A 24860-nucleotide genomic window follows, 5' to 3' on the forward strand; every position below is an offset into this window, starting at 1 on the left:
AATGTCAGGAAATATAAGAGTGAGAACATTCTGCTTTGGTGAGTAGTGACCTGTTGACTGTCACTTTCCATCACTGCTGCTCACATGCTGACACACACAAACAAGTGCATTGCTCGAGATAAGAGTAAGGAAACTGACAGTAAATTCCGAGCCAATAAGTGGATTATTAAATATTATAATATTACTCAAAAAGTGATACCAGCCACCATTTTAACAAGCTAAGAAGTATGTATATGACACAAATAGGCAAAATCATCAGGTGTCTCTTTCCTGGCCTACAGAGTGAAGTGTTGTAATTTAGATCAAAACTCCTGCATTAAACAGAATCACAAAGACATAACATTTTTGAAAGAATCTGTAAGGACACAAAATGAAAACAATCCTCATATAATTTTTCCAGTATGACCTTTAGAGTGGTCTCTTTTGGAATCCACTGAGCCAGCAGACCTCGATTCTACTCCCAAGAAAAAGCACAGTAAATGATGAATTTACAGTGGACCAGGATATGACAATATTTGCTGGGGCCCTTCAATGATTCCCTCACTATCACCATTCAACAGTGTCCTTCATCTCTCCACAGCCCGTCTTTCACATGTATTTCATTTCTTTTATAGCACCTATCATACCAGTGTAGGGTGTTGGAGCACTTTACATAACACATAACATACAGAGACAATGACCCGTACATGAGTAAATCGGTGTAACGAAAATGTTATCAGACAATGGGGATTACAAGCTGTAGGATTCATGTCATCCATACTGGTAGGCATTTTTTTGAGAGGTCATGATCTGGAGAAGCACAAACTCAGTATTCAGAACGTAACACAGTGGTTAGGGTTGGCTTTACTAATAAAAATTGATCTTTATCCAAATAAACCCTTCTTAGCAAAATTAGGATAATAAAAGACACTGAAAAAAACATAACTTCTAACCTGTACCGAGTAGTTTGCATGCAGCTCTTTGATGACACTTCAAGGCTCACTGTGCTAGATTATGATTGAAACTTATGAACTGCACAGTAACAAAATGGTCTCTTTTTGCAAAAGCAGTAACCCTTTGAGCAATGCACATAAAATACTGTTCTATGATCTGCATGATGCACATCCTTTGCAGCAGGCATATTCTCCCTCTGTGCTACCTTACATGAATCAAAACTGCCAATTGACAAAACTTATCTTGACACTTTTATTGTTGCTTGAAAACGACTAGATATACAAGGAACTCTGCAGCGGGTGCTTTCAGAACTGCTGCACTGCTATAAAGCTAGCCCCCAGTAACAGAACTTGCCCCCCACACATCTAACCTCCTGGGTAAATGCCAGATGCCTGGTACGGCCAGTCTGGCCTTGCTTAGTTTAAAAGAGTTCCTGAAAGGAACAGCATCATCTCATCAGAATCAGAGAAAGTTTCTTACCAGTTTAAATGTTTATGTGATTTGACAGAAAACAAATGAAGGGACATTTCATCAAAATGGTTTGAAAATAATTGCACACTTAATAAATAAACATCTTGGGGACAGGGATAAGACCAAAGTACTTATTAAGATCAACACTAGTTTACTAACAATGTTTGTGTTTTCATCCAGGGTTTTCTCCTTGGTATCTTCTCCAACATATTCTCTACTGTACCAAAATATTTATGGTTTGAGCAAAATTCTTCTCATCCACAGTACATAGGCAAAATTTGTATACAAATATTTATCGCTTTTAGTGACCACTTTGCACACTGATGGTTTTCTCATGTTCACCAAATTTTTATTTTCCCTCCTGGATGTGCTGCACGTAATTTCATGAAAAACGTGCCATTTTGGGTTTCTTTTCAGAATTTATATCATGCATTTTCTGGTGATTTCTAAGGTTTCCTTTCAAACTAAACCATTTTCCACATTCTATGCATTGATAGGGTCTTTCTCCTGAATGTGATCTCTGGTGCCTGATAAGATCTCCATTCTGAATGAAGCTTTTCTCACATTCTGTGCACTGAAAGGGTCTCTCTCCAGTATGCGTTCTTTGATGTCTAATAACGCTTTTCTTTGCACTGAAGCTTTTTGGGCACTGATTACAGTAATATCGTGCACTTTTTTGCTCCATGTCAGGCTGATTTGGAAGATTATTCAAATATCTCTGATGGTTATTATGTTCAGTAAATCTATCTTTTAACCCTACTGTGGCGTAATCCTTATTCGAAGTGGAATGTGATGGACTACTGACATGAACAGCACTTTGAGTCATTTTCTCTGCTCCTTGGTTCTGGTTGGTTCGTGACAACAGTTGCGTTTTTCCTTTTATTTCTTTCTTAGAATTTTGAAGCACTTTCATTGTTTTGTTTATCTGTACAAGATCCTTCATTGGTTGGTTTTGTTCCGTAAATTCTCCAAAATGTTCTTCCTCTCTTATTCTGTTAATTGAAGTATTAGCTGTTGGATTGAAAAAATAAACATGAATTAGTTTTTGACAGCTGTACTGCATATAGAAAAAACGTTATTTTACATAGGGTTTGCTGAAGCTAAAAGTCACAAATGTGTTTCTCAGGTGGCTGTCACCACACCCACCAGGGAGTGTCGGAAGTCCTGGAGGGGGTTTGTAGATAGTATTTCAACAACAAGAAATGGTGTAAATTTTTCTATCTGCTACTTGGAGGGCATCGAACAACAATAACATTATGAGAAGGTGATAACTTAAGGAGGAGACTAATCCTACGTATTTACTACGAACATTAGCTGTCAAGAGAACTCAGTGGGAAAAGCCACCATAGCAGAGTGCTGTGTTTAATCTTAATGGTTCACATTTGCATTCAGAAAGAAAGACCAGCTGTTTATCATTTGTGGTTGAAATAACAATAAAACTCAATTGAGTAAACATGTACTATCACATTTCAAAGAAATAGTGCAGTTTGTGGTGTACACACTTAATAAATATTCAATATTACATTGATAACTCCTGCACCTTCTGGAAATATTTGCCTACTAGTCACACAGTGATAAAGGAGTTTCGACATGTCTCCAACTACAGAAGAATAAAACAAAGAAATCAATTTTCCAGCTCCTTTCATTTATTGTGCATCCAGGCACAATTGTGTTTGTTATTTTCTTACTGCAAACAATCAAACCTATTGTCTCTAACGTGGATCCCTTTTCTGCATTTGTTGTCAAAGCTTCATGGACAAGTTTGATCACCTATTTACAAACATCATTAACACATTTGAAGAATCAATCTTTCCAACAAGCTAGAAACATGACATTATTTGCCCGATTATGAAACAACAAGTAATTTTACAGCTACAGGTGATAACAAAACCAAACTCTCTTTTTGACACATTTCAGTTCAGCCTTTACCTCTGAAGCAAAGCCAGTATGTGTACAACATATAGTCTGGCAAGTTACTTGCAATGCAGATAAGGGATAAAGCCACCATTGCATGCTCACTGGGCCATTCAGTGGTATCAGGACTAGGAATTCCTCATCAAAAGCCTTCCCATCATGCATGTTTGTCACCTAGTTTGTATCCTTTCTTCACAAAAGATGTCACCATATTCAGAATGATTTATCCTACTCCTCTACAACTGACTACAGGCCTTCAGAATAAAATAATGGAAATACTGACAGCAGAAGGATAGAAAGAAACAAATGTAGTAGAAACGTAGGAAGGTATCAATGGTTTGCAACAAAAAAAAAAAAACAAGAAGGAAGAGAGGAAAAAGTTTAAACTTTGAAAATATTACCACAGTTTACTTTGATTCTTCTCTTCGCAGGCAACTCCTCCTGGAAGTCTGTGGGCTTAAGGTTTACTGAAAACACATCTGCAGTTACTGATTCTCCTAATAAAAATTAAAAAAAATTGCATAAATCATTGCAAACATTAACAAAACAGCCTGGTAATTATAATAACTGGTTATCCCTTTATAAAGAAAAATGTAAAATTTTGAGGAAAGGAGGCACATAACATTGTTGAAAGGGTTTCAAATGGTGCAAATCAGGATTCTGTTATAACTACTCTTCTGTTGTGGGGGTGAGGCTGCGTACATTCCCAAACTTGGACTCCTAACCAACAGAGAAAAGGGCCAGGATCAGTGAGACAATTCGGTGCTGTTCAGTGTTGTAGAACATTATCTGTCAGATTGGGCATTTATGAGACTTCATCAGGCTCAAAAACATAACTGGCATAAAGATCTTTGCCACTAGAAATCCACAAGACAAGAATTCAGGTGTCTCCATCGAGCAGAGATTTAGATGACAAAGTGCAAGCTAAAACACAAATCGTACAACAAAGTTCCAATGATTAAGATAGGAAAGCAAATTTATAAAAAGCACAAGCTTGGACACATTATGGAGCCGCATGACATTCCACGCAACATTACACATGGATGTTGGCAAACCAACATAATGATGACATCTGATACAAACTATACTAAAACAAAGACCATTGTAATGGTCAGAATAATTCTGGAAGCAGAATGAGCTGTACTTTATTTGATAATGTGATACATTTTGTTTCTTTCTTGAAGTAAATACAATGAGAAAAGTAACAGAATTTCTGTTGAAAAACATTTAATAGAGATTTTGCAACATTAAAATACTTTAGCAGATCGGTCCATCTTAATAATTTAGATACTTGTTTTACGAATAAAGTAATAATTGATCTGGGGGAGGCATTCTTGTATCATACTCCATGTTATCCGAAAATAGAACAAATCTGGTTGATCAAAGGTGAAGCTGTAAGTGACCTATAAAATTTAACCACAGCAATGAATGTGGCACTGAATTGGATGCCCTGTTTTGCATCTCAAAGGCACCCTACCCATGCTATAACTTTAATCCTTTCAATGATTAAGTGTGAATGGGATTTTCATGTGGGATAAAAGATCAGTCATAAAACAATGCTTTAAGACATGGTTTTAGAGACAGACTCAACAGACATATTTGAGGAAAAAAAAAAAGAGGGGGCAGAGGAACATGGCGGCCGCCAGCTGAACGTCCGCGGCTCGGCTCCCCTAAAGAGATGTATTGTTATAGTTCGTTATGATGTTCCTGCTAGCTTTTAAGTTGGAAATCGCGGTAAAATCCCCCCTATAATCCTCTATAACCCCCCCCTGTTACCTGTTATGCCGCCGGAGTGCGCTTTGCTTGGTTTTGGATCCCCTTGCATTGAGGAGAGAGGCCCGGGCGCTGAAGGGGACAGCGGACGAGGCTGGTGCTCGCGTTGGCCGGAAGCGGCTCCAGCGCAAAGGAGACACGGCTCAGCTTTATTCCTATTCCGGGTCGCGGGAGGCAGCGAAGGAGGTGGCACGGGTTTTCTTTCGAATACAGCAGATGCAGTGGAGAGAGGAGTGAGCTCTTGTTCAGTTTTTGAAGCTGACGCCAGCACCAAGGTAGGCAGTCGGCAGGCAATTAGAGGCTACATTGTGGGGAGGACATGTAGGAGAGTGTGGTCCCTGGAGAGATTTACTGTGCCTGAGGAAAAGGGGGAAGAGAGTCCTTGATGCTTCGGACAGATGGATGGAAACAGAGGGAGAGTTCAGTTTTGGTACTTTCCTGGACAGGACAGTCTTGGAAGCACGGAAGTGGTGCCGCCAAAGGAGGTCCAGACCCTTAAAGTTAACAGGTACGCCCTCCGTGCTAGGTCAGTTTTTGATCCTCTAAACGGGAAACCAGTCTACCTTCCACGTGTCTCCGCCCCTATCTCTGAAATAGGGGTTAGTGCCAGAAGGGGCAAAGCTAAAGGGTGCAACTCCGGCGAAGGTGTTGGGGCTAAAACCAAAAATGGTGACATTGCTGGTAGAAGGAAAGGAAAGGGTAAGAAGGGATCACCTCCTAAGATAAAAGTTACCCCTTCGCTTAAAACTTTTTATAAAGTCATGTCTACCAGTACCGCCTCAACAACCCCACCCAATTAAACCATGGAGATGTAGCCGAAGAAAATGTAAGTCAGGGGGATCCTATCATCGTCAATACTGTTAATATCATAAGTCCAGCAAATGAAGAGGCGAAGAATCAGCAAGTAGTCAAAGCCCCGATAATGATACATCCAGCAGTAAACCTGTCAAATAAATATTCCGTTTTGGCAAGTAATGACCCAGGAAGTTCCTCTATGGAGCTGTTTGGTGCTGGTAATTCAGAACAACAAGGAGCTATAGGAGTTATAGAAGACAACGGCACTACCATTAATGGAGTAGCAAAAATAACAAGAAAACCCGATGTAGCTTCGTCCACTCTGGCGGATATTCTTTTGGCAATGAAGGACGAAATAACCTGTAGATTTACAGTCTCAGAAAATAATCAAAGATGACTAGCAGATTCCTAACCTCAGAGGCGAACCAGGCAGCAATTCAAGCCTCCTGCGAAATACTAACAAAAAGATTAGACAAAGTCACATTAAGAACTGAGGCCATGGAGAAAGAAATCCCGATGATGAAGGACTCTTTGCTATCGACCGAAGCAGAGGTAGCCAAATTGTCCGCTCAGAATAGAGAACTGAAAGAGGACATTGATCGCTTTGAAAAATCATTCTCGGGGGAAAAAAGTAATGTTTTTAAACGTTACTGAAGCTTTGGAGAGGTCTGATCTTAAGGGGTTTGGGATTTCAATGCTAAAGGGAACGGTCCTGAAAGGAGCGCAAGAAGTGGACCTAGTACACGAAATTCAAAGGGTGCATCGTGATCCCTTTAGAAGGAACCCAGCTAAGCAAAAGCCAAGGAAGATTTTGGGTAATTTTTTAACTTATTCAGTAAAGGAGCAGATCCTAAAAGAAGGGCCTATGGGCCATATGTATGAAGCATTATTGCATTTGCAAACGCCGAAATTCGCCGAATTTCGGCGTTTGCGAATGCAATTTAGCAAAAGGGTATGTATCAAGGCAAAATAAGGAATTGCAAAATTTGCGATTCCTTATTTTGCAATTGCATTTAAGGAATCGCAAAGTTTGCGATTCCTTAAATGCAATGTAAGAAGCCAAAAAAATGCAAATTGGCTTTAAGGAATCGCAAATTACCACCAACTTCAAGTTGGTGGTAATGTGCGAATTTCTTGAAAAATGCAAAAATTTGCGGTTGTCAATGTGCCATGTGACGCACCTACATGCCCTCAGGGCATGTAGGTGCACCACATGTGCACCCATGCTTATTTCAGGGGTGCAACAGGGTGTCCTTTGGACACCCCTGCACCCTTGGAAATATTTTCAATTTGCGATTAGCAAATTGCGGTTAGCAATTTTCCCTTTCATTTCTATGGGCCAGGAGGCCCATAGTAATGAATGGGAAGTATTCCTTAATTGCGAATTCGCAATTTGCACATTCGCAATTAAGGAATGTCTAGAAATCGCAAAAAAATTGCATTTTTCTTGGTACATACCATTTTGCGATTCTGAAATAGCGATTTCTTAAAAATCGCTATTACAGAATCGCAAAATGGTTCCTTGATACATATGGCCCTATTTCTTTTATTAGTTCTAATCCCTTCTCCTTTCAAATTAGATCAGACATTTCTCATGTAACTGCTACTGGACAGTGGGAGTTGGGAAAAAGGCTGGAAGAGCTAAATAGTATGGGGGATAAGGCACAACTGAAGTTCCCAGCACAGCTTCGTGTGATGTGGAACAAGCGCATATACCAGATAAAATCAGGAGAGGAAGCCGACGCCCGCATTGTAAAGATTAAGGAGGAACCGGGGGTTAAAACGTAGGGGGAGAGGATAAAAGATAAGTAAAAGATAAGTAAAATGCTTCTGATTGTTCAGCACGGGTACTAGCAGGAATTTAGTCAATTTAAGGTTTTTGCATCTCAGGGGGGAGGAGGAGCCAAATAGGCTTTGCCTTTTGGAAGGGAGGGTTCCTTATGGAAAGAAGGGGCACAGGCACAGGGGGTTTGGGGAGGGGGGTGGGGGGAGGCACATGGGTGGGGAGCATGAGGTCAAAAATAAAAACAATCTTATCTCACTTTAGTTTGTAGTACATCATGCCAAGTTGAGTAGTTAGCCATACAGGTAGATTGGGAAGATAGCCGAGTTGAGGAGTTAGCCATACAGGCCCATACAGGTAGATTGGGAAGATGGCAGGAAACCAAGGTTTAAGGGACCATCTTTATCTTTTGGAACGTAAATGGACTGAGGTGCCCTCGGAGGCAAAGGCTAATCCTTAATAATCTGGAATTATCCACTGCCCACGTCTGCTTATTGCAAGAGACACATTTGAGTTTAACAGAAAGCTGTTCCGTTTTTTTCTAAAGTCCCCTGGATAAAATGCTTTAGTGTGTCTCATCAGACGTCCCATAGCAGGGGCGTAGTAATATTGGTGAAACATGGTGCTTTTTGTTCCATTAAAAGAACACAAACAGACTCCTCTGGGAGATGGTTAGTGGCCCAAATTACATTAAATAATACGGACGTAGTGTGTGCCTCGTTTTATGGTCCTAATATTGATGACTCGGCCTATATACTTAAGTTGCAATCAATATTGACACTAGAGACCCCTCCCTATATTCTAGGTGGAGATTTCAATGTCCTATTGGACCCCATAAAAGATAGGTCTAATCTGAGTCATTATACAGGCGCCCCAAAAATACGTCGTGCATTATTAAACCTGATCCAAGATTTAGATCTGACTGACGTGTGGAGAGCTATGAAGGGTAAACAACAGGGATTTACGTTTTATAGTAAGAAATACGGCCACTCCTCTAGGATAGAATATGTCTTCTTATATAGACAGTTCTCGAATGACATAGAGGGGATTACCGTTATGCCAAGCCACCTTTCAGACCATGCACCATTGCAGTTTAAATTTCAGAGTAAAGGGTTGCAGGTACAGTCAAGATGGACGTTAAAGAGGGCCATGCTTCTCGACCCTGAAGTTATTGAGACTATTCTCTTTAGAATTTTTCCCGTTGAATATCGGTTCTTCAACTATGGATTTCATTTACGATGCGTACAAGGCATGCCTAAGGGGGAGAATAAATGGTATCATATGCTCCAAGAACAGGGCAGAGGCCGTGGCACTAAAACATATTGAGGAAAGAATAAGTCAGTTAGAGAAGGACAGAAATGGCTTAAATAATGCGGACTCAGAGCATCTCTTGCAAGTTTTGCAGGACCTGGACGAGGCATGACAGGAATATAGAGGGGCACTGGATGCAAGGTGTAGAGCGCAATATGCAAATTTTTGATTATGGGGAAAAAGCAGGGGCTTTACTGGCATGGAAAGCCAGAGTTGACAGTATAAGAAACGATATCAAAGAACTGATTGTTATTGGTAACTGGGAGACATCAAGTAAAAATGAGGATATTCAAACTTGCCTTCTTTCGCTGTTCTAAGACCTCTACAAAGAGGATCTGGCTCCATCCCCGCATTCCATTCGCTCATGGCTGAGCAATAAACTATTGCCCACCTTGTCTGAGGAGGGTAGGAACAGTTTAGATGCTCTTATCATATTGGAGGAAATCACAGAGCAGATTAAGAAATCAAAGAACAAAAAAGCTGCCGGCTCGGACTCACTTCTAAGTGAAGTATATAAGCATCTTGAAGAAGAGCTGTCTCCCGTTCTGGGCACTATTTTTAACTCAGTATAGTGCCTAGCTGGTAGAGTACCCAACTCGTGGAAGGAGGCAATAATCGTTCCGATTTTAAAGCCAGGCAAGGACCCTTTAAGGGTAGACTCATATCGGCCAATCTCCCTGCTAAATGCCGATTACAAGATCTTTATGGGCGTTTTGGTGGGGAGATTGGCAAAACTGGTACCAAGCTGATCATACAGACCAGAAGGGGTTCGTGGCTGGAAGGCACATCCAGGAGCAGACACATCTATTAATAGGCAATATAGATCTAGCCATTCTAAGATCTGAACCCTTGGCCGTAGTCGCATTAGACGCGGCCAAGGCGTTCGATAGACACTGCTGGGTGTACCTTTGGGAGGTTTTGGAGGTAATGGGGTTTGGTCCCATTTTCATCCAAACCTTAGGAAATTGCTATCAGGGAGCCTCTGCGCGGATTCTCTTAAATGGTCTGTTAACACCAATTATTAATATCCAGCGAGGAACTAGGCAGGGGTGCCCCATCTCCACTCTATTATTTAATACTTATATAGAACCCTTGGCGCAAGCTATAAGGTTAAATGAATCAATCAATCAAATCAAAAATAGCTTTATTTCGATAATACATATCTTAAAAGTTGCAAATTTCATGTAAAATTATATAAATGAATCAATCTCCTCTTATAGGTCTGACTTTACAGCTCCAAATTAGCCCTTTATGCAGATGACCTGATATTATATACAAGTGACCCGGAGGTGGTGATTCCTCAGGTTGAGGAGTTATTGGTCGAATTTGGGTCCATGTCAGGCTATGCGGTGAATAGATCAAAAACAGAGGTTATGTGCTGGAATCTGGAGCAGTGGAGGGGACCAGTGAGCACAGACTTTAGATATCTGGGGATTTATATTGTGAAAGATCTGGAAAGAATTCCTCAGATTAACCTAAACAGAGTGGCTATAGAAATAGACTGTCTTTTCAGTAGATGGAGAAATCTCCCTTTAAGCATTTATGGGAAAATCAATTTGGTAATCCTTTTGGGTCTTCCCCAATCAACCGCCAGTTATGCTGTTCATCTGGAGATAGGGATGGGTTACATCTCAGATCAATTGAATATGCCCCCTATCCTACAATGGATAAGAACATGGATAAACCCCAACCTAACTTTGAACCACAAGATTATTAAGGACTGTATGGCTCTCGATAAAGTGGCGGAAATTCAATGGCTGTCTTATATTAAATCCATATCTAATTATCTTGGACGTCCAGAGATCTACTCCAACCCAGAAACTCTAGTTAAAGCCGATATCAACTGGGTAAAAACAAATTTGTTAAAATCAAGGGAACTGGACCGTGAAGCAACAGAACTCTGTAAACCTACTGTGAGGGCCCATTATTTGTTGATATTGGTAATGTCTATTCAACCATATTTGACAATTGTTACCAAACCCTTTCACCGATGGTTGGTCACTAAATTCCATTGTAATCAATTGCACGTGTTATTGGGAAATTACAAGGAGTGGAGCAAACCAGAGGAAGCTGCTCCTTGTAAATGTGACTACCATTCATACCAGGACACGATGCATTTTGTGTTTTTTTGCCCATACTACACGGAAGGAAGGAAAAAGTTTATTACTCCACTGTTGAAAAATAGGGGTTTCATACAAGTAAAACCTGCCTTACTTTACCTACAGCTAATGGAATCCCCCGTTGTTATGTTTGGGGTAGCTAATTTCTTGGTAGTCTCCTTTCGTAACAAAAAGTTGAGGCAATTAAGGGAAAAATTCACAGATTAAAGTAACATCATTAACTGAAAGAAATTTTACATAATTAATTGAGTATATACATGAAAGTGAACCTCTTGTTTGTAAAATTGTTGTCTCATAGATATTGTGTATACTTTGTAAGATAAATTGAATATTTATGAATTTGACAACACTGTGTGTTATGTATATATGAATTGTATATCTATGTAAATCATTTTTTTAATTGTAATATTTTTGTACCCTTGATTTTAATATGTGATTGAATAGCATACTTTTATGATTTTAAATAATCAAATAAAGTGGATTTGACTACTAGAAGCGGAAGATCTTGCAATTCCTTCCCCAGAGGCGGTATGGAACCGAACCCCCATAGAATCCTCAGTAGAGTCCCTTTTTGAGCCATCAATAAAAACACTATATAAGTTTATAAAACCTGCGTGTCTGAAAAAGAATAATTTTTTTGTCATTAATAGACTCTATTATTCCCCCGCTAAGATAGCAAAGTTCGCTCCAGTACCTCCACCCAAATGTCCAATGTCACATACTTCTAGCTAATGACCTCCACGTCTTTTTTGAGTGCTCAGAATTGGAATCCTTTTGAAAAGAGGTGGGTGACTCACTTCGGGACATTTTTAAAACCAGAGTTGATGTTAATCTCTCCTTAGTCTTATTCGGAGATGATGATTTCTTCTGTCAGAAAGCCTCACAGTGAGACAGAGGTCTCTAATTATATATGATTCTTTTGGCGCGGAGAGAGAACTGTAAGAAATGGAAAGATCCCCTCCCACCAAAGAGAGGACTGGCTCAAAGCCTCGTTTGCTATGGCCCGGCTAGAATATAAAGGTGTATAGGATAAGTCATTAAACATCTGGCATCCTCTTATGAGTTGGGGGCGAAGCCTTAGATTGATCTAGCTGGTCCTATGATTACACCAAGTCCCATACAAAAGGGGATGGGTCGGGTGACCCATGCGTGTGCGGTAAGCCGAGAGGTCCTCAGTTAGTGAAAACGGCTTCACAAGATCCGCAGAGGCTTAAAATGTGAGATGAGGACTTTAAAAAATTACAAAAAAAAGAAATAAAAAGAAATAAAAAAAAAAAGATATATTTAAATCAGGATTTGGTATATACAACAAGCACCTACAGAGTCGCATCTTTTGGGAAAGGCCTGACAAAATAAGAATAGATATTTCCTTTTTTCCTCACATGTCAAATAATGCTCAGGTAGGACTGAAGAAACGTGAAAAATGACAGATTTTCTTTAGTGATGGTCAAGAAGGTGCACATTCCATCAGAGTTTAGGAAAAGTACTGATCACCTGAAAAACAAGCATTGGAAATGCAATATGTATCGGATTTATTTGAGTTAGAGCTAAATAAATGTAAATGGCAATGTCTTTTAGACATGTGTTATGAAGTGTATGCATGTGGTGTGTAGTGTAATTATGTGGGTTGGATTGGAATTGTTAGTTGTGGAATTGTGTGGCGTGAAATTGTGTGGTGTGGAGTGTATTTGTGTAGTGAAATGATGAAGCATGGTAGAATGTTGTGTGTAGTAATTATGTGGTATTGAGTTTACTGGAATTGTGTGGAGTGGGATTGTGTCTTATTGAGTGTAATTATGTGTAATGGTATTTTGTGTTGTGGAATGATATGTGGTGGAGTTTAATTATGTGATGTACTGTAGAATTTTGTGGCATGATGTGAAATTCTGTAGTGTGGATTAGATGTATGTGGTGTGTTGTGTTATTGTGTAGTTGAATTGAATTATGTGGAATGATGTGAAATTATGTGGAGTGGATTTTTTGCAGCAATATGAGTTGGTGAGGTATCCGCATACGAAAATGTCACTTGTAGCCCCTCCTCCATGCATTCATTCTCAGGGAATGAGGTGTGCGCTTAGGAGAGGTAGGCAACAGTTTAATCTTTCTCACATTACATCAAATATATTGCATGCATAGCAGGGTAGTTGGTTTGGGATATACAAAAGGAAATCGTGTTTGCATTACTACTGTCTTTGTGGAGATAGGACGCCAGCTGACTAGGCCCTGCTTTGAATATCCTCAAGCAAAGTCTCCACACTCCGATCCTAGTGAAGCTCCTTTCTGATTTCACACTCAAGTTAATCAATGGCTATTGATTGCATACCCACAGTGTGCAGACACCATCCTAATTGAGAGGCTGCACAAGAGGAGCTCATCAATTAAAAGGTTCTGGGATCACTTTTTCCGTGAACTATTGAGAATGATTTCACGATGGTTTTCGATGACAAGCTCTTACATTTTAAAAGTGAGTGCCTGTTTTCTGATATTTTGTTAACGTGTATATATGTGAAGCCTGACAGAGTGCAATGGTTCAGGACCTTTAGGAAGAAAAGAAAAACCGACGAAAGAGTAGTACTATTAAAAATAAACCCGAAATAGCTGCCAGAACCAGGATCTGGCGGGATCCCTTTTCTTTCCAGTAGTGTCTGCTATAGTTGTGGCGCAGGGTGCAGATAGTTTGGTGTGTTGGGTTTGTGCAACAGGTCATGCCTACTGGGGCAGGCTATTCAGCGGATCTTAAACGTCTGCAGGATAGCCGTCATGTGTGTCAGGTGGCTCCCAGCGATGAGCTGAAAAACACGGGTAATAGTGTAGGGTTTGTTAGTGACCACCTGCATTCAGTGGATTTAAGTGGAGCACTAATTGAGCCTGCAAGGCAAAGCATCACAAGAGCTAATAAGGTTTCACGCTGCTGTCTTCATCACGGTGCTGGTTGCGTTCACTTCTGTACGTTCAGCTCGTCATTAGGAATGGATTAATTCATGCAGGGTGTTTGCACGATTACAGTTTATGCTTAGTGTATGTTTTGTATCATGACCATGTTAGCCAAAAAGGCATGTTTGTACACAGTGTGTGTATATAATCTAAACAACATTCAGAAAGTTATAAAAAATAGGGGTGTAGAGAGAGAGGAGTGTGTAGAGAGAAAGAGAGAGGGATGTAGAGAGAGAGGGGTGTGTAGAGAGAGAGAGGGGGTGTAGAGAGAGAGAGGGGGTGTAGAGAGAGAGGGGTGTGTAGAGAGAGAGAGGGGGTGTAGAGAGAGAGAGGGGGGTATGTAGAGAGAGAGGGGGGTATGTAGAGAGAGAGAGGGGTGTGTAGAGAGAGAGAGAGGGTGTGTAGAGAGAGAGAGAGAGAGAGAGAGAGAGAGGGGTGTGTAAAGAGAGAGAGAGAGGGGGTGTGTAGAGAGAGAGAAAGAGGGGTGTAGAGAGAGGGGTGTGTAGAGAGGGGTATGTAGAGAGAGAGGGGTGTGTAGAGAGAGAGGGGTGTGTAGAGAGAGAGAGGGGGTGTAGAGAGAGAGAGGGGGTGTAGAGAGAGAGAGGGGTGTAGAGAGAGAGAGAGAGGGTGTAGAAAGAGGATTTGTTTATTTAAATCACGTTTTCTTATTGCTATGATGTATGCTTGTGTTCTTGTGACCTGCTGGTTCCCTGGTGTTTGTTTGATTCTTACAGATACAGTATGGATTGCTTAGCCATATGTAGGTGCGCTGCTATAGGTTGGTAACATTGTGAGCTCTGCAGCACCCAACTAGAAGTCAAGCAAGTGCAGTTGGTCCGATAACCTAAGGATGTAGTTAGTCAAAATGAATCAACACACACAACCAACCGCTTTACGTGCAGTGTAGCCTACAATGCTTGTTGCACTTGACGTAAGGCGTTGTTAACAAGGAAGAAGTTGAGCACCCTCTCTTGACAGTATCTACAGAATATGTACATATTTCCCGACCCCAAGGAAAACAAGGCAAAATGACAGTTTTTTGTTTGGGTGCTCCATTTTGCCTACCAACAAGGCTTTTTAAGCAAATTATGTTCCAGTCTGGTAGCTCATTCTAGCGGAATGAAAGATAATGGACCATCCCATCCCTTAGTTGTCCGCAAACCTGAGGGAGACAGGAGAATAAGGGAGGTGCTCTAGCCACCAGTTGTTTTTTCTGAGGTCACTTGTAGATCACTTGAGAACCAGAGTAGAAAGTAACCTCTTTATTGATCATTACCCAGGTATAATTCTATATAACTTCTCCCTTCATTTTTCTTACTGAGCATATAATTCTTTACTAAGCTACCTCTCCACTAAATATATATCAAGTGCTCTAGCATTTAGACCGCCGGTGTTCCAATTGCAGCTTCAGGCTATTTATAAAGCATTGCCACCCTCCAAATTGCCCCTTGCTTCTGCTAACTGGCCTCAGCCAGACCCACATTTTTTATTCACTGCCCTGTTCTATGCCAGGCAACTCATGTTTGAGATGACCCTGGTGCAAAAAAAATGTTGTCTACAAATCTCATTGCTGCTCCTAGGAGGTCTGTAAGCACGTTATCAAATTCCTGAAATAATAAACACTGCCATTAAAGAACTCTTTTTGTGTTTTTAAACAATTTTGAATGTGTTTATGTAGTGATCTTATGATAACACTGATGATAACGGAGAGAGGTCGGCGCACAACCACAGTTGTGATATCTGAATAGTACTTCTGTTAAAGAAAAGCTGAAGTAGTTGTAGTTTGGCTGATTCGCATCTGAGACGCTTCAAGTAACAGAGGTGGGGGAAGAAATGCGAAGCATAATCAGCGGCTATTTGCATTAGTAACTCAGAGGTTTCAATCAGAGGTTCATTTTTAGGAATAATTTTGTGATCTTAAATTATACAACAGATGCTCAATACTGTGTGAAAATGTCAGGCCCAGATGATTGATGACTTGTTTTAGCATTGAAAGAAAAAACACTTAACTACTTATATTGTTTTGGTCACTGCTGGATAGCATTCCTTTTTTTTCTATCGAAATAGGTGACTATTTTTTTTCTGTGCTTTGTTTTGTTTAATTTATTAGTCTGTGTTCCTCCTGTGAGGGGCTTGGGGGAGAAGAAGTGTTTGGAGTTTGCAGCAGCCCGCCCATTCCATATGGCAGCTCGGATCTCTGTGTAAAACGTGCTCTCTCCCACCCTGGCCCATATGGCATGCTGAGCATGGGGCCCTTCATCCTCCACAGAGGCCATATGGCACGGAAGGCTCTGCGAGCACTCATTTACCGCCCATTAAAATTTTATTTTTATCTGACAGAAAAAAATCGCATTGAAGTGAAAGGATTCAGCCCCGAAAGAACCGGAGCCCCAGAATCGATACGTGTTTGACAACACGGTTTGTGAAGTGGGCGCTTTTTTTTTCTAATGTGTGTTTGAAACATGAAGCTCTCCTGAATAATATATCAGAACGGTTGATACAGTCATTCAGCACTCGAAACAAGTTGAGAACACAGTTCTTAGCGTTTTACATTTAGCAAGTTGTTAACACAAATTGTTTTTTAAGATGTCCACTTAAAGGAATGGTGTTCATTGTTTAGGTTTTAATACACTGCTTGGAACAGTGCTAAATTATAAGCACTGGGAAAACGCGTCTGCATCACATGTGCATCATCTGCATATCAGAGACGGGATGAGCAATGTCAATAAAGAGTCCTCGCGACGAGCGGCAGTGAACTTTAACCCTTCAGTAGAAAACCAACACGAGAGGCTTACAGAATACATGCCCCGATTGAGCAACGTGACTGGCTAAAATGAAAAGGTTTATTTTATATTTTTTTACATTTTTGGTAAAATGTTTTGTGAGTCCAGGAACTGAAGTCAGGCGATCAGTACATTTCATACACGACAGACGTAGTCAGCAATTTTAAATTCTTTTTTTACCGTTGGACGAAACTGAAGCCAATATGAATCGAGGCTCCAACTCTCAGCACTAATAATACCAAGCAGCACTGAAAGCGATCATTTCGCGATAGCTATAGTAAAAAAAAAAAAGACATATGGGCTTTGGTGTGCGTAACAGACACCAATAGGCCATGGGCGGAGCTACGCGACTGCCATGGCCTATTGCGTGTTCTGTTTTAAAAATACACGCACACAAAGCCCAATAAAAATAGACATAGGAAATTCATACGCAACAGCTGTGTGGAATTTCCAGGTCCATTTTTAAAACCCTGACAAAAGGACTCTGGCTGCGCGAACACTGCTGCGCAGTGTACGCTAGGCCGAGACCTAAAGAGGACTTCTGGATTCGGCGCATGGTTTACTTACAGGAATATTTCCTGTAAAGTGCTGAAGGGAATAGTAGAGGTGTACTTCTATACTGATTTATTTGCAAACCGGAATCCAGGAGCCAATATCAAACAACTGAACAGTGAAAGGAATATGGACTTGCCAAAGGTTTATGCAGTTTTAACCCAAGTTGACCCCCAAGTGCCTTTTACCCAAGTATTACAGTTAATATAAAAAAACAGACTGCTTTACACCCAGATTTGATGCAGATAGTATTTTATTACTACATGTATGACAAGGAGCCACAGCTTAATGCATTTTTTGCTCATTGTTAAAGTGTTAGTTGAAAGTTATGTTAGAAAGAAAGTGGAAGCACTGAGTTTACCAAGGAAAATCCAGTAAAAGTATTATTCTCGGTCAGGTTACATAATGTATAGTTTAGGTTATCGGTATCCAAGGACGATTGTGCCAGTTCATGCCTTATGCCCACTGTATCCTGGTGTCTGCCACCAGCAAATAATTGGAAGCACTGCAGGTAAACTGATGATGGGGTTGTAGGAGTTTGTATCCAAGTGTTTGGCAGTAGTTCATCCCAACCAGCAGTCAGGATGTGGTGAATGGTATCCATGTGGAGCCAGAAGGTAGTAAGGTCCTATGATCCATACTTATTTAAAGGACTGACAGGAGAAGTAGGCCCCTAGAGCAGCAGCAGGAATTTCTCTGAAAGGGTCAGTACCAACTCTCTGTATCCACACTTCTTACCCCCCTGATCCACCCTCACTCAGGCTGTCCGAGGCCCTAAATCTACCCCTTTTGAGAGCATTATCAGGAGCTATATGAGCCTGGGAGAGGAGATAAAAGGCAAGCATTCTGAATTGTAAGTTAAAAAAAAAAGAAAGAAAAGGGATGCTACTTAGCCTGTAAGTATCTGTTTGTAGTGTGTAGTGCTGTAGATTCTCTGCATACGTCTGCCATCATCTAGTGCTGGGTACTTATTTTACTTCAAGGAAGTTTTGAATCAGGAGTATCCTGTGACTCTTCCCTTAGAAAACAATACACTCGCTTCTATACGACTTGGTGTGGGTGACCTTGGTTGTCACTCTGTTGACCCTGGTGGAACATCTGGTGTGATGGTCCTTGCTGGTTTCCACCCCTTCCGTTCGGCCTCCGAGTAGGAGTGCCTCTTCTCATCCCCCTGAATTGCAGGGCCCCCATGGACCTTGCCGTCTCGTTGTCTTACTTCAGTTGGGTGAGTTTCTCATCAACTGGGGCTCCGAACAGTGTTTCCCCATTGAAGGGGGTGTTCAGGATGTTGTTTTGAACCTCCGTCTTGAAGCCTGAGATCCTGAGCCAGGCTTGCCTTCTCTCTGTGATTCCTATAGCCATCAGCCTGCTGGATGTTTCTGCCCCGCCCAAGGCTGTCTTCCACAAGGTGAGCGACTCTCTGCTGGTGGGAGATGCTTGAGCAATTGGTTCATCTCGTCCCAATGTTGGTACTGGTGCCTGTTGAGAAGGGCGTTGGAGTTTGCCATCCTCCAGTACATTGCTGCGTTTCTCTCAATTTTTCTGCCGGTTAGGTCCATCCTCCTGCTTTCCTTGTCAGGTGGTGGCCCAGATGTTGTTGGGACGTTGGCCCTTCTTCGGGCCGTTGCGGCTATAATTGAGTATGCTGAAACTATCCCCTGGATGTAAGGGGGTGTCCTGGGAGGAGAATTTGTTCTTTTTCTCCGTCCTTGGCGTGACTGACCTGCAGGTAGCTGGTTCTCTGAACGCCTCTTTGCCCTGTGCCATGATACTCTTCAGCATGAAGTGGCTTTTTGTCTGTGCAGGGAGCAAGGTTTCCAGCAGGAAATCTGCCTTAGCCTTCTCCTCCTTCAATTTGACTCCATAAGCTGCTGCAGCCTTCTTGACGACCTCATAGTAGGTCCCAATGTCGTCTGGCGGCGAAGGCCTCGAGGGGTATGTCTCCACAGCCTTCTCCGGGTTTTCAGCCTCGATGTCCTGCCAATCCTGGTCCTGAACCGTCGAGGATCCCGAGTTGTAGCTCGAACGCGGGCCCCCATAATCACCCTCCGTGTAATAGAGGTCCTCCTCTTCTCCCTGCTCCGAGGGCTCCAGAGTTTTCGGCAGCTCTTTGGCATCGAACTCCTCGTGTTCTTCTATCTCTTCGAGGACCGTCGTGGGCTTCGAAGGGATCCTATAGTTTTTCATTTTGTCTTCGAAGTCCGTATACCTCTGGATGATGTTTCCCATCTCGGCCTCGAGCCTTCTTTTCTTTCTCTCCATCTGTGCGGCCTGCTCGGCGTTGAGCGTTTCGGCCGCCCTCTTCGACGGCCCCGTCGATGCGGCTCTCAGCTCCTTCTCCTTCGAAGTTGAGGATCCCTTTTCGGGAGCTTGCTTCGACGACCTTTGCTTTTCGCTGGTCTTTGCCGTCTGGGACTCCTTCTCGAAGGATCCGCTGGGCTGTTTTTCGGGGACCGCAGCTTTGGTCGTCGAAGATTTCGACGCCGGTGCTCTTTGAGGTTCTAAACTTAGATTTTCGAGAGTCAGCCTCAGGTTTTCGAGGCCCTGTCGAGGGTTTCGGAGTCGTAGACTCTCCTACCTTGTCTGACGATTTCTTATCGGTCTCTGCGACCGTGGAGACATCTGGACCTTCAGCGATGTTGTCCTCGTCGTCGGTGGAGAGGCCCAGGTCGTACAGCGATGGGGCCTTGTCCTTGCCCTGCATCGTGTGGTGAGCTATCCTCTGTTTTTCCCGAATCCTCAGCGTCTTTGGCGTGAAGACTGAGCAGGCGTTGCAGTCCTTGCTCCTGTGGTCGATAGGCAGACAGAGGTTGCAGACCGGGTGCTGGTCTCTCTGCGCGTACTTGAGGTGGCAATTACGTCAGAATTTAAATGGTGTGTTGTCCATTACTGCGCTCAGGGGTCCCCCTGTGTGCGCATTCTCCGTCGGATGTCGAAGATCTCGAGGTTCCTCTGCTTCTTCTTCGTCCCCGCTCTGATGATCTTCTTTTCCTGGTCGTCTCGAGTCTTTTCTGAAGAAATTTGCGCATTTTTCTCCTTTTCTCCTCCAAAACTTCTAGAGCTCCACGCGACGATCCAGACCCAACGGCAGAAAAAAGAACCTGAAGATGGCGCCCAAGGGTGGGAGCTTCCGCCGGAAGCATGCCGACGTCACCGAAGGTACACCAAATGGTGGGACATCGACGCCCACCTGGGCTACGGAAAAAAAAAACAGAGAGAAAAAATGACTACGATTCCGGACCCAACCACCAGGTAGCGGAATATGCACAGCATAGTGAATCCAGAAAGATTCACGCTGCAAAAGTGATTGTTCCGATGCTCTGTCAATTGCTCAACTTGTCTTTTACCACCGGGCAAGTCCCCTCTCAAAGGAAACATACTACTGTGGTTCCAATTCTGAATAAGCCCACTCTCGATCCATCTAAGCCAGATAATTTTAGACCTATCCACCTATTCCCTTTCTTGGGTAGAATAGCAGGGAAACATACCTCAACAGCTGTTGGTTGACATATCGAGGTAAATGCCTTGCGACATGAAACCCAATCTGGATTTAGACCTCATTTTAATACAGAATCAGCACTCTTATTGGCCCAAGAATTACTAAGACTTGTCGCTGAGGAGGGCAAGACGTCCGCCCTGGTCATGCTAGACCGGAGTGCGGCCTTTGACACCCTGTCTCATGGTCTTCTATTGGAACAAATGTGGAAGTACGGTGTTGAGGGTCAGGTGATCAGATAGCTGGCAGACTATCTCTAGAATCAAACATTCCAGGTGTCACTGTAGCCCTGTACCTCAGAGATTATTGCACAGCATCGGGATTACCGTAAGGTTCTTCCTTGAGTCTGACTCTATTTAATCTATACATGCGCCCACTAGCTGATGTGATCGAGCGTCATGGTGAGAAGATTGTGCCGTACGCTGATGACAAGCAGCTAATCATCACTCTGGTGCAGGACGAAGGCACTGCAGCGAATAATTTTAGAGCATGTCTAGTGAATCTAGCAGAATGGATGGACACCAGCTGCCTGAAAATTAAAGCTAATGAGATGGAAGCCCTGGTTGTGGGGAAACAACCTTTGATATGGTCCTCGGCGTGTTGGCCAGACAATCTAGGTTCACTACCAATGCCTAAGCCTAAAGTAAACAGTCTGGTCTCTGATTTGATCGTAGCCTGGCCTGTGACAGCCAAATAAATGCCCTGGCTAAAACATGCTTTGGCATTTTATTACTACAAAAAATACTATCACTCCTTTCCAGACCGGCAAGGAAGACAGTACTTCAGGCTCTCCTAGTATCAAGATTGCATTATTGTAATCTTGGCGCAGACTGGCTGAAGAAAGGTCAGCGGGCCCAAAACGCTGCTGCACGGATGTTGCTAAACATTCCTAGACACTCTCCTAGGGGCGATGCCCTTTCTAAACTCCATTGGCTTCCTTTAAGGGAAAGAGTCTCATTTAAAGCTTTATGCTTCAGTCATAAAATTCTGCATCAGAGAGGTCCTCGCTACCTCTTTCCCTTGATCGAATGGTGCCATCCAAATAGATGTCTTAGGTCCTGAGGGGAACACTGACTGTGATCCCAAGATAAAACGACCAGGTCTGGGTAGTCGCTCATTTAACTATTTGACAGCAAAGCTGTGGAACTCCTTCCCTTCTGAGCTGAGATTAGAATGCTCGGAAACCATAGTCCGAAAAAAATCTTACAACTTGGTTTTTTAGACAACTATAATTGTTAAACTTCTAACACGTAATATGGGCACCGACTTCCCCTTAGATTGTTTTCCACTCAGACGGTAAGTAGTGGAAGTGAAGTTTAGAGTAAGATTAGTATTGTGTGGCATGCATATTGTAAATAGTTAAATAAATATGGTGTGAGAAGGTTTAAAATGTGCCCTTGTTACAAGCCAGATTCTGGGAGGAGGGTGAGGACATGTGATTTTACAGAACTCACGCTATGAACGGACAGGTGCAGGGTAAGTAACATTTTCAGTTCATAGCAGGTGTGGCTTTACAAACACATGTTCTGTGTTGACTGTAAAGCAGTTTCTTGTCAAAATGGAGGCTGGCAGCAGATGATGCATATGTTTGGAACAATGTCCTTAATACAATTTGGCTCACAATATTCTGTTGATGGGTTAGTATGCCCACTAGTACTTTGTAAAGGTGTGTGGTGTTGACTAGGTAGATAGTGGTAACCCCCTTTTTGCTTTTAGAGTGTGCTCTAAGGGGGTACATTGAGTACATGTTTACATTTGTTGTGCACTTAAATGAGTGGTTCTTGAGTAGTGACAGCTTGTACCTCGCTTATACGTCTGAGCACGGTTATAGTTACTAAGAAAGGCGCCTTCCCATATAGGAACGGCAGGCTGCAGGAATGGAGGGGTTGAAATGATGGACCCATAGGTCTTGTGAAAACTATGTCAAGATTCTGTAGATGGGCTAGAGGATTTTAAGTGGGTATTACACTTTTGAGTCCCAGCAATGAACGCCTTGATCGCAGGTATTTTGACGAGAAATGAGTGTTTCCAATTTTGCATGTATTCTACAACAAGGTTGGTGAAGATATATTGAAGTACACTCAAAATCTGCCTTTTGGAAGTGTGAAAGGTAGCAGACAATGTCTTGAACTCTGATCATAAAGGAATTTAGTTGTTTTTAGACGCAATAATGGACAACCTCTTCCACTCAGCTGTATAACATGCACATGTGGTAGGTTGATGAGCTTCATGAAGACAAACACTCATCAGGGAGGTTTAAGTAAACAAACTCCAAGACCTGAGTGCCATATTGCTAGGTTGAGTTGCTTGTGGCCTGGGTGCCTGACTTACAGTTTTGCTGTGTGAGAACATCTGACCTGATAAGTAGTTTCTCGCAGGAACCAATGGACATCTCCAGGAGTATTGAGTACAAGGGCTACCCTGCCCAGGTTCTGGCCACTAGGATAAGGGTCATTGACACCCGTCTCATATTCTTCATGAAGTTTGGGATGAGAAGGAGAGGGAAAGCTAAGGTAAATATCTCTGTCCAGTCCATCCACAGTGCATTGCCTATGTACTTTTGATGTGGTACCTGGAGGCAAAGCATAGGCATTTTGCATTTACTAGGGTAGCTGGGGCTCCCCACAGCTGGAAGTATCTGTGGAAGACTTGCCAGTGGAATTCCCACGAGTGCACTTTTTAATACTGCTAAGCATGAATGCAAAGCCATCGACAGCCCTCGCTATTTATCCTGCTAACAGGTGCATCTTGTTGTGGATTCGCCAGTGCCAGATATCTTGTGCTAGCACAGACAGCTGGCAGGGAGTTAACTCACACTGTTTTTGTACGTAATACACGGTCCTCATGTTGTCAGTCATTGTAAGGACAACCGTACGTCAGACAAGTTTGAAGAAAGCTTTGAGGGCTAGACGGATGTCAAGTATTTCCAGGCTGTTGATGTGATGACCCTAATGTTAAGTGGTCCAGGTACTTTGCCCAGTCATTTTGGAGTGATGAGTGTTCCACCCAGTGAGTGAAGTAAAAGTAACTTGTTTCCCATGCTCTCCATGCCATTGGAGTAAAGCTAGCCTGGCTGATGAGGAGTGAAACCCTGAAACAGGTCCCAGAATGCATGTTTCTGGTCCAGGAAGCACCTAGCCTGGCAGTTCGGGCTGGACTGTTCCCATGAGGAACAGGATCAAGACTGATTTGCATATGGCTGGGTTAAACTGGAATGGCATGGGTAGCAAAAACACAATGAATGTAGGCCCAGATCTCTGTACTCAGGTAAATGTTTGACATTGTTCAACATTCTGTCCATCAATTGTTCTTTTTGCATTTGTCACCCAGAGTGGGACAGGTATGCCCAGACGTGGCTTCAGTGCTCTCCATGCCTGGCAGTTTGGGCTGGACTGCTCCCATTGGGAACAGGGCCAAAACTGAGTTGCCTATGGCTTGGTATATACTGGACTGGCATGAGGTGCAAAAAAACGATGGATTTAGGGCCAGATCTCTGTACTGGGATGAATGTTTGACATTGTTCAACATTCTTCCATCAAATGTACTTTTTGTATTTGCCACCCCAAGTGGGACGGGCATGCCCAGACGTGGGTCCTGTGCTCTCCATGCAATTGGAGTCAAGATAGCCTGACTGCGCAGGGATGGAACCCTGAAACTGGTCCCAGTATGCTTGTTTCCGGTCCAGGGAGGCCCTGGCCTGACAGTTCAGGCTGGACTGTTCCTATGGGGAACAGGGTCAAGACTGATTTGCATATGGCTGGGTTTAAACTGGAATGGCATGGGGACCAAAACAACGATGGATTTAGGCCCAGATCTCTGAACTATGTGAATGTTTGACACTGTTTAATATTCTGTCCATCAATTGTTCTTTTTGCAATTGCCACCCAGTGAGTGATAACTTGGTGGTGATGGTCACCTGCTGAATTGGGCCCAAGAAAGTTCTACTGAGCAAAATGTTGCTGTTCCACCATTTCTGAGCTGGTTAAATGCTGGAC

The 24860-nt window shown here is 42.6% G+C and overlaps 1 protein-coding gene across 2 annotated transcripts in view; it reads right to left on the reverse strand.

The window, feature by feature from the left end:
* Positions 1 to 1174: 1174 nt before the first annotated feature.
* The window catches only part of LOC147708788 (uncharacterized), a 104708-nt gene continuing 81022 nt past the window's right edge, over positions 1175 to 24860 (reverse strand). Inside the window, exons 6-7 of one of the 2 annotated variants that reach the window (XM_086927419.1) lie at positions 3720 to 3815; positions 1175 to 2415 (exon numbers count right to left, since the gene is read on the reverse strand). In XM_086927419.1, the coding sequence (XP_086783545.1) occupies positions 1787 to 2415; positions 3720 to 3815 (725 nt within the window). In that variant the 3' untranslated portion in view covers positions 1175 to 1786. The remainder of the gene's footprint in view (positions 2416 to 3719; positions 3816 to 24860) is intronic. The other variant, XM_086927420.1, reaches the window with a different exon arrangement.

This window comes from Lissotriton vulgaris, chromosome 6, assembly GCF_964263255.1.
Source record: "Lissotriton vulgaris chromosome 6, aLisVul1.2, whole genome shotgun sequence".
Taxonomy (NCBI): domain Eukaryota; kingdom Metazoa; phylum Chordata; class Amphibia; order Caudata; family Salamandridae; genus Lissotriton; species Lissotriton vulgaris.